Below are 16,817 nucleotides of genomic sequence, written 5' to 3'. Positions count from 1 at the left end.
CAAGTTGGTTTAACGTTAACCTAATCCTATATATAAAAATATAAATATAAATATAACTGAAATGGATAGCTTATTATTGCCGGTTATAAAATCGATTGTTTGTTAGCAAAACAGTAATAAATAACCTTTCAGATAAATATTATCCCCGGAGGCCGGATCCTACAGTTCTGCTGATATATCGTCTTTGACGCCATTTGGGTTTCTGAAAGGTGAGAACCCTTCTAGCGCCATTGCCGTGGTGTTGCTTTAACCCAACTGACAAACGGGCTCGCTCGCGGTAAACCCTAAACCCATTCCTTCTCCCGATAGCAACGACCCAGAACGATGTCTGCCCTAGAAATTGAAGCACGAGAGTAAGTTAACATATGTTTCTTCCGTTTAATTTTTCTTTTAATGTCATATGTATGTTGGCATTACTGTATGGATAAAGCTCTCTGGGTGGATTAATTAGTCGGTATGGATATTGGGAGGTTCTTTGTTTGGGACGTTTTTTCATCAATGGAAGGGCGTGTTCTTTAATTGAGAAGGGCAGGTTTAGAAAAACTTAGACTTTCTGTATAAAGCTCTCCCATAGAAGCTTACTGAATAAGTCACGTTTTGTATCGTTAAGCCACTACCAAACAGTCATTTTTAGCTGACTGAATAAGCTTTGAGTCCCATTAAACTCATTAAGCTACTAAGAAACAGACCCTTACTATATGGATAAAGCTGTCTGGGTGGATTAATATATTGGTATAGATTGAGAATGTTTTTGTCTGGGAGGGTTTTTCGTAAGTGAGAGGATCTAGTTTGTTAATTGAGAAGGGCAGGTTTAGGAAAAAACTTGGGTTTCTGCATAACGCTCCCCCATAGAAGAGTAAGTCACTTTTTGTATTGTTAAGCTACAATCAAACAGTCATGTATGGCTGGCCTAATAAGATGCGAGTCCTATTAAGCTCGTTAAGCTGCTAACAAACAGGCCCTAAGTTATTACCAAATTAATAATCTTTTGTTTGTGGTAAACCTTAAATACAGATTCTGGCCTTGGTATACTTTGTGAACTAGTCATTGGTGGTCCATTGCATTTGATGGTTTTCTGTTTGCTGGTAAGTATATAGATATATATAGCCGAGTTATTCTGTTTTTAGCTGCTTCAGAACATAGAGAGATGGCCCAACCAACAATGAGCGTCTCTAGCACCGGCATTACACTAGTTTGTGCTACGGGATGTGTGATGAGCCATGTTGACAAAGTTTAGGACTTTCATAACCGTTGCCAGTCGACCATTGGCCCCCTACTCTTGAAAAAAAACATAACAATTTGGGAAATAAGTTACAGAACAATATAAGTTATGAGCAATTCCATTAACTAACCCAATGGTTTCGGGAAGGATGACACGGAGATCAGAAGATGAAGGGATGCGATTGGTAGCATATGTCGAGTAGTGTTGGGTTCCGGAGAGAACGGTAAGAAGGGATCTCCACCCTTGGATCAATCTTAATTGAAGAGAACCACTAGATTAACACTGATGAGATACACTGGATCAATTCTCTTCTAAAGCACAATTCATGGGTTGGTTTGGGATTAGAAGTGATCAAGGGTCCAAATCCCTTGTTACACTTCTCACCTTAACTCCTATTCTCACACGATTCTTCGTCATGTCGAGTATGTGATAACTGATTGTCCAGGACCAGGTTCATGTGGATTGATAATCAAATTTAGTGCTTGTCAATTGCTAAACATGGTGTCAAACCATTTATGAGCTTCTATTCTGTTTGTGGACTGTGAATTACCATTATCTTTTGAAAGTCGACGCTCTGTTCTCTCTGTAAAGAAGGTTGTGTTCTGGTCATTTTTATGCACTAGTTATGGCGGGCGGCGGCCGTCATTTACCGTGGCCTTGGTTTATGGTTTCTTTGTTTTTTGCATCACTTATATGAAGAGGTCATACTTTTAGTAGAGCTTTTCTAAACTTGATGCTTTTTTGTGGCTCTTTTTAAATATCTGAATGTTTTCCCATAAGATGCCTAAAGGTGGACTTGCCTTTATTCTTGTTTTTCTTTGTTTACATGAAGTTGAGATTATTGAAGATACTTAGAAGTAGTAAGGGATGATATACAAGTTGTCATATATATATATATATATATATATATATATATATAGAGAGAGAGAGAGAGAGAGAGAGAGCGAGAAAGAGAGAGAGAGATGGAGGTTCAGGGGAAAACCCAAAAAAATGAAAAACCAAGGAACACCCTAGTAACCATTCTTCTGGATGGTATGCACATGTGCATACAAGTAGTTGGAACTGTTTTCAGTTTTTATGCACATGTGCATACCGGACAAATTGTTTGCAAATTACTTGTATGCACATGTGCATATCATACAAATGAATGGTTGCTAGGGTGTTCCTTAGTTTTTCATTTTTGCGGTTTTCCCCTGAATCTAACCCGATATATAATTTTCCAGTATGCACATGTGCATAGAAACCAGGAAACATCTTCAACTACTTGTATGCACCGGTGCATGCTGTACAAATGAACGGTTATTAGGGTGCTCCTCAGTTTTTCATTTTTTTGGGGGTTTTCCCCCTGGACCTCACTCTCTCTCTCTCTCTCTCTATATATATATATATCAAGCTTAGATGTACAATATTCTAGTTACTGTCCTGAGTGTTCTTTTCTTTTACCTTATAAGAAATCCATTGAATCCTCCAATGTGGTAACTACCAAGCATAATATTTTTGCCAAATGATATGCAATGCCCCTTGTTCATTGTTGTTTTCTCAATTAATCGTGAACCAGAAACCCTTTATAATGTTTTTATTATACTTTTGGTTGCAGTGTGATAAAAATAGTTCTTCAGTTCTGCAAAGAGAACTCTCTGCATCAAACTTTCCAAACGTTGCAAAATGAGTGCCAAGTATCTCTGAATACAGTGGACAGCCTTGAAACATTTGTAGCTGATATTAACAGTGGTAGATGGGATGCAATATTGCCTCAAGTGGCACAACTTAAGCTTCCAAGGAAGAAACTTGAAGATTTATATGAGCAGGTACATAATAGCTTCTTGGCTAGGCAAAGGCTATTTTAGTAATTTCCTATATCTTCACTTGTGTTTTGCCTTTTATTCTTGTAGCATTATGAATTCCGCATGATGGATGTTGTCTTTTATGTCATTAGCTAAGTGGGCTCTGTATGTTAGGAATTTGATATTCTAGGCAAGCATTTAGTTGTTTTCAATTTGGTAGGATTCTAGCATTTAGATCAAGCATCTTTGGAGATTTAGGGGGTGTTTGGTTGGTTTTCATTAAGTTCTGTATGGATAAAGTTGTCTGTGTGGATTAATTTATCTGTATAGGTCGGGAAAGTTTTTGTTTGAGAACGTTTTTTCATAGATGGAAGGAGTGTTTTTAATTGGGAGAGGCAGTTCTGGAAAAAACCTGGCTTTTTGCATAAAGCTCCCCATGATAAGCTTATTATTAAGCCACTACCAAACATTCACGTGCGGCTGATTGAATAAGCGGTGAATTCCATTAAGTTCATTAAGCTGCTAACAAACATGCTCTTAGCCTTACATGGGAGGCTTATACTTTTGGTCGTTGATTCAGGTACACTAGTCCTAGTAAGCTTTGCTTTTTTAGGATATTCTATGACATCATATATATTCACGTTCCCCCATCAAATAATATGACGTGCTTTATTTGCATTAGGTGACACCCCATCTTCGAGCTCACATACATTTGAGATTTGAATCATAAAATGTCGTCTTAATTGATTTTGTATAGCGAAATCCTAATGGTTTTCCATTAGTTTATCACCATGATGTTCTTGTTGGCTATCATTATATATATATAGGGAGGTTCAGTGGAACCCCCCCCCAAAAAAAAAAAAAACTGAGGAACATCTTGATAACCGTTCATCCGTGACGACATGCACATGTGCATACAAGTAATTGAAGATGTTTCCTGGGTTCTATGCACTTGTGCATGTTATGCACATGTGCATACTGGAAAAATTGCCACAAGTTACTTGTATGGACATGTGCATACTATATAGATGAATGGTTACTAGGGTGTTCTTCATTTTTTTCATTTTGTTAGGGTTTTCCCTGAACCTGACCCTATATATATGTGTGTGTGTGTGTGTGTGTGTACCAATACTGCTCTTTTGTGCTTGGTATGTGCTGATATCAGTTGTCTCTCTAAATCCGTTCTAGATTGTTCTCGAAATGATTGAACTCCGAGAGCTGGATACCGCTCGTGCTATATTAAGGCAAACTCAGGCAATGAGTGTCATGAAACAGGAGCAGCCAGAAAGATACTTGCGACTTGAGCATCTTCTCGTCCGAACTTATTTTGATCCCCATGAGGTTTGGATCATTTGTTCTCATCCGAACTTACTGTTAACCAGGAGATGCTATGTCATAAGATGTATTTGTATGCTTTTCCCCATATGAGATGCTATGTTGTATGTTATACCTTTTTTCTTACTCAGGCTTATCAAGACTCAACAAAAGAGAAACGACGCTCACAAATTTCTCAAGGTTTGCACATCTCCATCCTTTCCTGATAACGTAAAATTTATGGATACTACTTAAAGATGCACAAGGGCCACTCTTTTTCGGGCCAGGACTGCCTTCCAAACCCGTTTTTAATGAGCAAAAAAGAAGGTTCGTACTTTTTAAGGCTTAGCCCAAGCTTTGGGGTTGAAAAAGGGCTGGTATCGGCCTTCTTCAGGCTGGGCTTTTTTAGGCTTAACTGGAATTTTTCAGGCCTTTTCAGGTTGGGCCTGGCCCCAAAATTTTGGCCTGGTCGGGCTTTGAGGCCTGACCCGGACCGGGCTTCGGGCTCACCACTAGGCCCAGGAGTTTTTGGGCTGGGCTTCAGGCTTGGGCAATTTTTTTTGTGCGTCCCTGAATTCCTACTTGTATTTTGGTACTAAAACTTGAGGTTAGAACTTTGCTTCCAATGGTGGCACCTAGTTGTCGGTGGAAACATATTGGTTCATTCACTGTTACGTTCTTGATTCTATTCAAGTCTGTGGAGGTGTAGAATATTGGAATAGATTCTAATACGTTTTTTTTATTTATCCTTTTCAGCTATTGCCGGAGAAGTCTCTGTGGTCCCACCATCACGTTTAATGGCTTTAATTGGTCAAGCTTTGAAATGGCAGCAACACCAAGGTTACATATATAATCTAATGTCTAATACAATATAACCTACTTTCTTTGCCCTTTCCTCATGTTAACTAGAACCGTATATTAATATTTCACTATGCAGCATTTAATGGTATCATTATTTATAGACACGTTCAACAAAAAGTTTGGTATTTAATTGTATTTTTTATTTCAACTGGAGATGCACAAGCCTGTTTTCAGTGAGCCCAAAAAGGCCCTGGCCAGGCCGGGCTTTGGGAATGAAAAAAGGTCAGCCGGGCTTTTTCAGGCCGGGGTTTTTTGGGCTTAATCGGACTTTTCCAGGCTTTTTCAGGTTGGGCTTAAGCCCGTGCCTTTAGGCTTTGAGGCCTGGCCCAGACCGGGCTTCAGGCTCACTAGGCCCAGGCTTTTTCAGGCTGAGCTCAGACCTGGGCCGGGCTTCAGGCTTGGGCTTTTTTATGCATCTCTAGATACAACACTACTAACATAAGCAACAGTTCCTTTTGTTCTATTATTTGAAATCTAATGCACAGAGAGAATGATTATTCTAGATTGTTCTAGATGTTAATTTCTTTGCTAACGTAAAGTCTACTTGATAATACTACTGGCGTGGAGATTACTTTAGGGGCTGTTTGGTGGTTTTCCATTAAGTCCTGTATGGATAAAGTTGTATGTGTGGATTAATCTGTCTGTATAGATTGGAAAGATTTAGTTTGAGAGAGTTTTTTCATAGATGGAAGAAGCATGTTTTTTTAATTGGGAGGGACAAGCTTAGAAAAAACTTGGCTTTCTGCAAAAAACTCCCTCCTAGAAGCTTACTGAATAAGCCACTTTCTATATCATTAAATTACTACCGAATGATCATGTACAGCTGACCGCATAAGCTGTGAGTCCCATTAAGCTCTTTTAGCTGTTAACAAACAAGCCCTTACTTGAATCTTTCAGGGTTACTTCCACCTGGAACACAGTTTGATCTGTTTCGAGGAACCGCTGCAATGAAGCAAGATGTAGATGATAAGTACCCAACAACTCTTGGTCACACTATTAAGGTGATTTCTAGATTTTTTTTTCTTGTGAAAATGTTGATTCCGTCTTTAGCCTTTCTATTTGAATCTTTTAAGCAACAATATATTCAATTTTCTGCTTTTATTATAAACCCAAATACAGTTTTTTGCTTTATTCTTCACCATGCATTTCTTCTCATAAATATCAATGCTGCTAACCAAATTAGCATTTTCATGAGGTTATTTTATAATTTAACATAGAATACTCATTTTCTTTGAAATTTATACAAATATTCACTTTTATAGAATATATTCAAGATCAACTGAATTTATGTCGTTACGGTAGCATTTAGTAAGAGTGATTTGTGGTATTCACACCTAAAAGAGATACAAAAGTTTTCTAATTTAAACATTTAGGCCAAAAAATTCATTTGTTTTGGGACAGAGAGGCATGTTAGTTCCTGGATAAGCATGCTTGTGTGATTTTTACCACTATGTTTTGAGGAAGTTCTGACACACACATAGGGTCAGGTTCAGGGTAAAACCACAAAAAAAATGGAAAACTGATAAACACCCTAATAACCATTCTTTTTGTATGGTATGCACATGTGCATAAAAGTAATTTGTCTGTTATGCACATGTGCATAGAAACCATAAAATATTTTCAATTACTTTATATGCACATGTGCATACAGTACAGATGAATGGTTATTAGGGTGTTCCTTATATTTTCCTTGTTTTTGTGGCTCTCTCCGAACTTCTGAACTTGACCCTATATATAGGGGCTGGTTCAAATAAGAAGGATAAATATTGTGAGAAGGTAAGGGAAAGTTTAGGGAAGGTTCATATGTGAATTCATTGAAAAAATCTATTTGAAGATGCATATGTGAAGTACCACCATTACAGATTATTCATATGGATTCACATATGCATCAAATGGAAGTTTTCAATGATTCACATATGAACCTCATATTAACCTTCCCTTCTTACCTTCTCACGATATTTAGCCTTCTTATTTGAACCTCCCACTATATATAGAACATTATAAACTGCCCTTTGGCAATTATTGATGACACAATTTTGGGCGACATTCTTACGTTCTGTGATTTTAGTTTATATCAAGATAATGAACGTTTTTCCATAGCTGAATTTTGAATTCAAGCATTTCTTCTGACGGTATTTGGTACCTTTGTTGCAGTTTGGAAAGAAAAGTCATCCTGAAAGTGCTCGGTTCTCACCGGACGGACAATTCCTTGTTTCTTGCTCCGTTGACGGATTTATTGAGGTTCATATATTTAAATTTATCTATACCCTAATTAACCCTATCGATGATTTTGAATTTGCTCCATTACTGTCAATATCAGGTTTGGGATCACATAAGTGGGAAGCTTAAGAAGGATCTTCAATACCAAGCAGAAGTGAGTTCAAGTTCGTTTTTATATTTTAGTTATCTATCAATTAATTCATCATAAGGAACTGATTTCGGTATTTTTCCCCCTGATGGTTGATGTTTCTCATTTTATTTTAATGTATTTCAAAAATCAATTTATTGGACTTCAGGTGAGTTGGTGTATAAATGAGGGTAATGGCCGTTCAAGTGAAAAGCTTTACGATTATTTATGCATTTATTTTTCTAAATGCAACGTGCAGAATAATTTAAGGTCCATTTGGCTTGCGGGATTTGGTGGGATTTGGAATTGGATTCTGTTCTAATCCGGCTTGGTTTAAAGGAAAGTCCGGACTTGAAATCCCGGAATTTTTAATGAAACCCCACAAACATTGGATTTTGAAACCACAAGGAGGTAGTTGGTATTTCACTGGATTTCATACAATTTGTTTGTGATAATGTTTTAAAATATGTTACAAGCATTCTTTTTTGTAACAATCAATTAATAAGAAGGTAATTTAATTATTTTTATATTTTTTCATAATTTATTTTTATAAATTATTTATAAAGAATGGAATTCAATTCCATTCCAAATCCTACAAAGCCAACACACCAAAGATTCCAAATCCTTCCATGAAATCCAAATCCCTCAAAAAACATTCCATCAAACCAAACGGGATCTTAGTTTCTTTGATTATTTACTTCTTAATTTTTTTAACACAAGATCTCTCCGTTTTCTTCAATGTAATTATGTAAGCGTTACATTTCAGAATCAGCATCCATTCTCTAGAACATAATTTTTTGAAGGAAGTTCTTCTTCTCGGTGAATATGTTATCAATGCAACTTCATGTATGCCTTTGAGATGCAGTCTGAGATATTGTATTTTTATGTATGCAGGAATCTTTTATGATGCATGATGATGCTGTTTTGTGTATCGATTTTAGTAGAGATTCCGAGATGCTTGCTTCTGGATCCCAAGATGGAAAGATTAAAGTAAGCATACCTGATTGTTGTTTATACATAAGAAAATCGTCATATAAAACAGCTTGTGGAATGAATAGCATGCGGTAACAATACTTGCTGATATCGTTTTGATAATAATAATTCTAGGTTTGGCGTATACGGAATGGCCAATGCTTGCGGCGTCTTGAAAACGCGCATTCTCAGGGTGTCACTAGCGTTGCATTCTCCCGTGATGGAAGTCAATTGTTGAGCACATCATTTGATGGAACTGCAAGGTCTGTTGAGAACTTATCGCTTCGTAGTAAAATCAGTTCATTGAAATTATATATATAATTTCATGCACAAAACACCTATAAACACACACTTCTCCATATATACTTGCTGAAAGAATAAAGTATAATGCACAAATAAAAAAGGGTTATTTAGGAGAATTACCTTCTGATTTTGAGGGATTCTTATGTTGGACAAAGACGTTCTTAAATCTGTTAGAAGGTCATGCATTTAATATATATATATATATATATATATATAGAGAGAGAGAGAGAGAGAGAGAGTCGTTCAGAGGAAAACCCTTAAAATATGAAAAACTGAGGAACACCCTGTAACCGTTCATCTGGACGATATGCACATGTGCATACAAGTAATTGAAGCTGTTTTTTTGGTTTTTATGCATGGATGCATGTTATGCACATGTGCGTACCGGACAACTTGCTTACAAATTACTTGTATGCACATATGCATATCCTCCAGATGAAAATGTTTACCAGGGTTTTCCTTAGTTTTTCATTTTTTTGCGGTTTACCCTGAACCTGACCCTATATATATAAGAAGGTTATTCTCTTAAATAACTCAAATAAGAAACTTAGCTATAACTCACATGTAACAAGTTGATGTTACACTTGCTAAATTTGTACCAGAATTCATGGGATAAAGAACGGGAAGTTGCTAAAGGAATTTCGTGGTCATTCTTCATATGTGAATGATGCCATATTCACAAGTGATGGACTTCGTGTCATTACTGCATCAAGCGATTGTACAGTAAAGGTCAGACACTTCTTTTTGTTGGATCTCTGTCTGCAAGTGATTATTCTTTTGCTTATCTAGGTGCATAATCAGCAAGCTTTTGTTTTTATACAGGTGTGGGATCTGAAGTCTACGGATTGTCTACAAACGTTCAAGCCACCACCTCCATTGCGGGTATTGCTACCATATGCATCACTATATTAGATTGAAGTTTGATGCTCTTTTTTACTTCCCTCCGTCCACGATGAAATAGGCACAAAGTTCTAGAAATGTGTAGTTATTACACTTCTTATTACTAAATGACGATTTTACCCTTAATAATAGATGGAGTAATGAATTTTCCCATCTCATAATGAAGGGTAGAATTAGAAAGTAGGCGTTACGTTTGAAAATGGACACTTATTTTGGGACAAACTAAAATAGGAATGTGGAACTTTATTTTTGTGATGGAGGGTGTGGGATCCCACATCGGTTGGGAAGGGAAACAAAGGTTGCCTTATAAAGAACTGGATACCTCCTCTATCAGACACGTTTGAAAACCGTGAGTATAGGTGTGGATAAAGCGGACAATATCTGGTACAGTTGGTCGGGGATGTTACAGAGGGAATATTTAATTCATCCTCTTCTTCCCTCTACGTTTGTGCCATTTTGCATCATCTTTCGGTTTTGACTTACTAGTTATCTCTTTCTGACCTACAGGGAGGTGATGCATCTGTAAATTCCGTTCATCTTTCTCCCAAAAATCCTGACCATGTAATAGTTTGCAACAAGACATCGTCAATTTACCTCATGACTCTTCAAGGGCAGGTTGGTTCTCCGTTTCTCATAATGTTGTATGTAGATGCATTCAATGAAAACGATATACTGTTTCACAATTTTACCAAGGGCTTGACTGTTAGCAGCTTAATGAGCTTAACGGGACTCGAGCTTATTCAATGAGCTATACATTACTATTTGGTATGGCTTAGTGATATAGAAAGTGGCTTATTTAGTAAGCTTCTAGGTGAGAGCTTTATTTTTCCAAACATGCCCCTCCCAATTAAGGAACACGCTCCTTCCCTCTATAACAACCCCCCATTCCAATCTATACAGACAGATTAATCCACACCGACAATTTTATCCATACAGGAATTAATGGTAAACTAACCAAACAACCCTTAAGGATGTTTGGAAACCGCTACTTGGTTTGCAACATCATGTCCTTGATACGATTCCGTTAAATTGAAAAATGATTGAGCGTTGCATTTTGCAGGTTGTGAAAAGTTTCTCCTCTGGTAAAAGGGAGGGTGGAGATTTTGTTGCAGCTTGCATATCACCTAAAGGGGAATGGATATATTGTGTTGGGGAAGACAGGTATGGCAGAAACTTTAAAAGTTGTCCTCTAAATCTACTATTCCATGTATTATTCATAATGAATAACCCCAAATAACTATGCATTTTTCATCATGAATAACTTTCTTCGTGAATATATATGATGGCATTCATCATGAATAGAACATAAATAGTTGGTTCCCAGGTTCTAAGAATATTCACGGTTCTCATTTGAACCTGTTTCTATATTCACTAGATTGTGTTACCACCTTTTTGCGCCACACGTTGATTCTAACATCTTAACACCATTTTCTTTCTTAAATCGGGTTATTGCTAGTAATTACGTTTTGAAACAATCTGCAGGAACCTGTACTGCTTCAGCCATCAATCTGGCAAACTAGAGCACTTGATGAAGGTACATTCTTCGCTTTTCTTACAAATGATATTCATTAATGAATATGCCTTTTGGTTGTGCTTTTTTCAAGTATCTTTCTGCTACCGTTCTTATTCGCAGGTGCATGAGAAGGATGTTATTGGCATTTGTCACCATCCCCACCGGAATCTTGTAGCCACGTACGGTGAAGACTGCACCATGAAACTATGGAAGCCTTGAATCGTCTTTTTCAACTTCCCTTTTCGGTTTTTCTCATTCCGTGCCCACAGCTGCATGAGCCTTGTTTCCGTAGCCATTACTGTGATCCCGGTAACATTGGTTTAATGAACTTAGATTTTGCTTTCTTTCAATCTCAAGTTACGTACTCGACTCATGAATTGATATTACAATGTCGGTTTTCATATAAATGACGGTATTACCATGTATAGAAACGGTCTCTTTACTCCTTCAAATGGATGCAAGGTCTGCTTACATCCTACCCCTGACCTTACCTCTGTGTGGGATATTCCGTGTGAATTCGATCCCCTTCTCATTTAGCTTTTGCACGATTTTATCGGTCACTTCGACCTCATTTCATTCTCATCATGTGTACCATCATGCTCCATTCTCAGGCGGGCGTAAGAATTGTGCAAGAGTTTTCCATATGATTATAAGAAACAAGCGTATGGATATTTTTCACAATCGTTGTTGGTTAGTTCGGTTTATTTTTCATATGTGACGTCATATGTTCAAGTGTTCTATTGCAATTTTTTTTCCTAGAAACAATAAATCTGAAATTAAAAGCTGAAAACTAAGAAAATGACACTAAAGAGATTCGAACTGGGTTTGAGGTGGAAGAAAAGTCTTGCAAACCAATTCTACCGATGGATACGTTCTTATTGTAGTTTCAAAATATATACGATGACAAAACAAATTGATACGGTGATGTTTTTCACGACTTTATAATTTTTTAGAATAAATATTTAAAATGACAATAAAAATTAAATAAAATAACATAAATAATATGAATTAAAAAAGTTCATAACACAGTATTTAATAACTTAAAATATACTTAAAACAGTAAAATATCATTGTTTAAAAACCATTTATTATCCTATTTCAAGGGGGCGTTTGGTTCGTAGAATGAAATTCGATGGAATTGGAATTCATCAAATGAATTTGATTTTGAGGGAATGAAATGGAATCTGATGGAATTTGACCATGCCTTGTGATTGCGTTTGGTTACATGGAATTGGAATGGAGTTCTTAACGGAATTGGAATTTTTTTGTTTGGTTCACAGAATTCAACTTTGGAATCGAAATTAAATATCAACAAATGATCTTTTATGATTTTTTTGTCATTTTTTTTAAAATTAAAATTACCATTAAACCAAATTACATTATTAACATCAGATAAAATTTGAAATTGTTCACTTATATTTTGTTTATGAGAGAGGGAGAACATACCGGGAGATCGAACCAGAAATCCAGTAGATGAGATGGTAGACGCGTTGAATGAATTTGGATTAGGGAAGGAATCTGTAGGAAAGGAATTGAAATCCTAACATATTGCCATAGAATTGTAAAATCTGTGCATGAAAGAATCAACTGGAATTGAAAGGATTCGATAGTCTTATTCCATAAACCAAACACTCTATTTGGAATTTGGTAAAAGGACCGGACATTCCAATTCCTTGCAATTCCCATGATCCAAACATCCCCTAAGTTTTCTCCCCGATTTTCTCGTTTTAATGTTGCTATCACATGTTAGGATCCAAACGCTTACCACTCCATTAAAAACAATTACTGATAAAGCAGACACAACTTATTTTCTTATAACGTAATAGTCAGCGTCACGTTTCAATTTATGAAATGACCCAACAATCCCCCTAGCATCTCCCTGCATTAACAAGATCTTCGCTAATGGCTACACAACATGTCTTTGACATTATTATACACCACATGAGATTCGAACCCGTGACCTGCTCTGCTATGATACCACAAATTAGGATACAAACGCTTACCACTATGCCAAAAACAATTAATGATAGAGAAGTCAACGCTACGTTTCGATTTAAAAAGATGCTGATCAATGACCCAACAAATATAACGTATTAATATAACTAAACCGATTAAGCTATTAAGCTAATAGCTCATTAAGCACCTTATAACCAAAACCATCTATTATTCCAATTTTCTCATCTGAATGCTGCTATTTTCTGGAAGGTGAGATCTATATATATATATCCAAAACTTACGAAACATTAAAATACACGAAAAAAAAACACATCACCATGTCTGAAAAAACACCACAAATTACACACACTAGACAAAACCCCACCCCCATTATTATCCAAAACCAACATCATGGCTCGAACCATATCTAGTAATCTTCCGGGGCCAGCGGCTGGTGGTGCGTATGAACCGGCACCTCCGGCTGTATGATCCCGAACTCGTATATCAACCCAGCTATCGCGGCCCCTAAAAACGGTCCAAGCCAATACACCCAATGGTTGCGCCACCGCCACCCCACCAATGACGGTCCAAATGCCCTTGCCGGATTCATGCACCCTCCCTCAAAAGGTCCGCCGACCAACGTATTAGCACCCACAATGAACGCAATCGCAAGTGGCGCTATCGTCCCTAAAGTTCCTCTTTTATGGTCGATTGCCGTCGCGAAAACGGTGTAAACCAACCCGAATGTTAAGATCACCTCCATTAATAAAGCATTCAGGTTTCCAACGTCTCGGGCCACGTAAAGTCCGACGGGTCTCTGGGAAAGAAAGATATTAATATCAGATCATCACTGCAACAAAATTGGTTTCTAAGTCTTCTAATAAAATACTTTGTAAAACTTAGGTTTATAGGACCAGTAAACTATAAAACGTCTTATCTAAAAGCGTTACAATAGGTTTATATATAGTTTTTAGACGTTTTAACAAATTTTTTAGAACATTTTTAAAATAAAGTGTCATGTTAACTATTTTACAGGACAACTTAGAGAGTGCCTTATATAAACCCATCTTATTACAAGACACTTTTTCAAATGGTATAGGACCAACCTATAAAGCGTCCTATATAAAAACATTAAAATAGGTTTACAGGACGTTTTTCGACGTCTTTAACAAGTTTTTTAACGTTTTTAAAATAAAGTGTCTTAATAGCTATTTTATAGGATACTTTTGAAAAGTATCTTATAAACCCGTCTTTTTATAAGACATTTTCTTTCAAACAGTGTATTAACATGACATTTTATTTTAAAAATGTCCTAAAAAACTTGTAAAAACGACTAAATGCCTCCTATAAACCTATTGTAACACAATTAAATGCGACGTTTTTTTTATTTGGTCATTTAAACTTAAAAGATGGGTTTTCCATGAAATGGAAGACATTTTATCGTAAAACTCGTTAAAAACGCCAAAAAACACCCTGTAAACTTGTTAAAACGCCTAAAAACACCCTGTAAACTTGTTAAAACGCCTAAAAACGTCCTGTAAACTTGTTAAAACGACTAAAAACGCCCTGTAAACTTGTAAAAACGCCTTGTAAACTTGTAAAAACGCCCTGTAAACTTGTTAAAACGCCTAAAAAACGTCACGTAAACCAACTGTAACACTTTCAAATAAAAAGGTTTCTTTGTTCGGTCTTATAAACTGAAGTCCATATACGGACGTAACGATAACGAAAAGAAATCGACGGTTGATGACGGAAGTATCTAACTACTTATTGTACCATGCCGACGGTGGATGGCCGGAGTAATAAGGAAGCAACGATGGCGCCGAGAAGCTGAGCCACCCAGTAATACAACGCTCGAACCAACGAAACCCTTCCGGCAACAAGAGTCCCAAAAGTAACCGCCGGGTTTACATGTCCACCGGAGACGTTTAAACTAGACGCCACGGCGGCGAACAATGCCAGCGCCGTAGCCACCGCCACCAGCAAATTCCCGGCGGCTCCCAGCACATCGCCACCGTACGCTTTATCTGGATGCAACAAAAATCCGACGTTAAATTCAAATCATTAAACAATCGAAACTCACCGGAACCGCATGTTCAGTTGATGATCAATCGTCGGAAAGTTTAGATCATACCAAGAGCAAGCACGGAGCCTTCGGCGGCGAAGACGAAAACGAAGGTGGAAAGGAACTCCGACAAGGTGGCGCGTGCGGAATCCGGGTGGGTGGCTTCATCGGCCCTCCCGATGGCGTATCTACGCGGCGGCATAACTTCGTGTTTCGTTCGTTACCGAATCTGCAAACTAAGAATTCAATGAATGACGGATGATTTATGAAATCAATGAGTCAAGGTTTTGATTTGGAGATTGGAGAAGATGAAGTGGGAATGAAGAAGGCGGGTGGTTATAAAATGGAGGTGATGGGGTAAACGCCATTAATGACACTTGGGTGAAGAATTGCAGAGAAATCGACACGTAAGTGTGTGTGTTGGCAAGAAGTTTGAGTTATGGATATAATAGTAGGGAATAAGAGATGGAAAGGATAACTTAGAAACTTGATTTAATCTTGTGGGTTTTGGGAGTTTCTGGTTTTCAAGATTTCTTGAACAGCTTTTTGGGTCATATCATATGGGTCTTGGAGTCTCTAGTTTTCAAGATTTCTTGATTTATCATTGTAGCCTAGCTTTTGGGTTCATATGGGGTTTTGGAGTTCTTCAAGATTTCTTGATTTAATGTACTCTAGCTTTTTTAGGTCAAATGGGGTTTTGGAGGTTTTACTTTTCAAGATTTTGTAGGCCATTGGGTTTGGGTAGAAGTGGGAAAATCAAAAATTCGATTGGATTTCGGATATATAAATCAAGTCCTTTTTGAGTTTCAGATTTCGGATTGTTTCTGGCTCGGGTTTAGATTTGGTGTAGAAGATATATATTCAATCGATTTTGAGCAAGAATTCGATTGATTTAGAGTAGACAATCTATTTTGAGGATGGATTCAATCGATTTAGAACATTGATAAATCGATAGTATGCTTAGAAATTTGAAAAGAGCACGACAGACTAGGATTTTTAGAATTTTCAAAACATAATTCGATAAAATAAGTATATTTTATATAGTATTTAAAATAATATGTGTATATATTTTACCCCTTTTTCAGACGGATCAGGTGGCCAAAAATCAAACCTAAAGTTTCCCCGAAAAGTCCGTTTTAGGATTTTTTTTGAATTTCGGGACACTGGGGTTTTACATAAATACCTTATTTCCAGTTTGGGTTTGAATTTGAATTTTAGACCATTTGGATTTTGCCCCTTGGTTTGGGTCGGGTTTGAATCAGATCTAACTTAATTTGTTTAACGGGTTTAATATATTAAATTAAAAACCCTTTGGTTTTCAATAGCTTTTGAGTCATATATGGGGTTGGGGAGTTTCTAGTTTTCAAGATTTTGGGTCGAGTCTAATATGTTGTTTTATTTAATGGGTCTAATATAGTAAATATGACCTTGTTTTAGGGTATTAATAACTTTCGTTTACCTATGCATTAACAGTTTTTTTGAAAGTATTAATATTTACTAGAAGGGTACTCGTGCAATGTTGCGAGATACATCTTGATTTTAATATTTTATTTTATTTTTTATCTCAGTCGATGTTATAATATGATATTATGTGATTTTGA

General features: G+C 36.8%; 2 protein-coding genes across 3 annotated transcripts; one reads left to right on the top strand and one right to left on the bottom strand.

The window, feature by feature from the left end:
- The first annotated feature begins 170 nt into the window (after positions 1-170).
- On the top strand, positions 171-11,643 carry LOC112509621 (suppressor of mec-8 and unc-52 protein homolog 1). Of its 2 annotated transcripts, XM_025114674.1 has the most exons (16): positions 171-353; positions 2,820-3,030; positions 4,195-4,347; positions 4,473-4,521; positions 5,077-5,160; positions 6,079-6,182; positions 7,336-7,422; positions 7,502-7,555; positions 8,423-8,518; positions 8,636-8,763; positions 9,406-9,532; positions 9,626-9,685; positions 10,211-10,318; positions 10,764-10,864; positions 11,186-11,237; positions 11,337-11,643. In XM_025114674.1, exons 1-16 carry the CDS (start codon positions 325-327, stop codon positions 11,433-11,435), a joined length of 1,542 nt encoding a protein of 513 aa, XP_024970442.1. In that variant the 5' UTR covers positions 171-324; the 3' UTR covers positions 11,436-11,643. The 2 variants fall into 2 exon arrangements, with proteins under 2 accessions (XP_024970442.1, XP_024970443.1); XM_025114675.1 differs by lacking the exon at positions 2,820-3,030 and having other exon boundaries at positions 172-353.
- Positions 11,644-13,357: 1,714 nt separating this feature from the next.
- Positions 13,358-15,536, bottom strand: LOC112510056 (probable aquaporin TIP3-2). Its single transcript, XM_025115327.1, has 3 exons — positions 15,286-15,536; positions 14,928-15,178; positions 13,358-13,968 (listed from the first exon to the last, which is right to left on the bottom strand). Exons 1-3 carry the CDS (start codon positions 15,416-15,418, stop codon positions 13,579-13,581), a joined length of 774 nt encoding a protein of 257 aa, XP_024971095.1. The 5' UTR covers positions 15,419-15,536; the 3' UTR covers positions 13,358-13,578.
- Positions 15,537-16,817: the final 1,281 nt, after the last annotated feature.

Source organism: Cynara cardunculus, assembly GCF_001531365.2.
Source record: "Cynara cardunculus var. scolymus isolate 2C chromosome LG 3, CcrdV1, whole genome shotgun sequence".
NCBI lineage: Eukaryota > Viridiplantae > Streptophyta > Magnoliopsida > Asterales > Asteraceae > Cynara > Cynara cardunculus.
The sequence above is the reverse complement of the archived record's forward strand: the minus strand, read 5'-3'. Positions and strand labels throughout refer to the sequence as shown.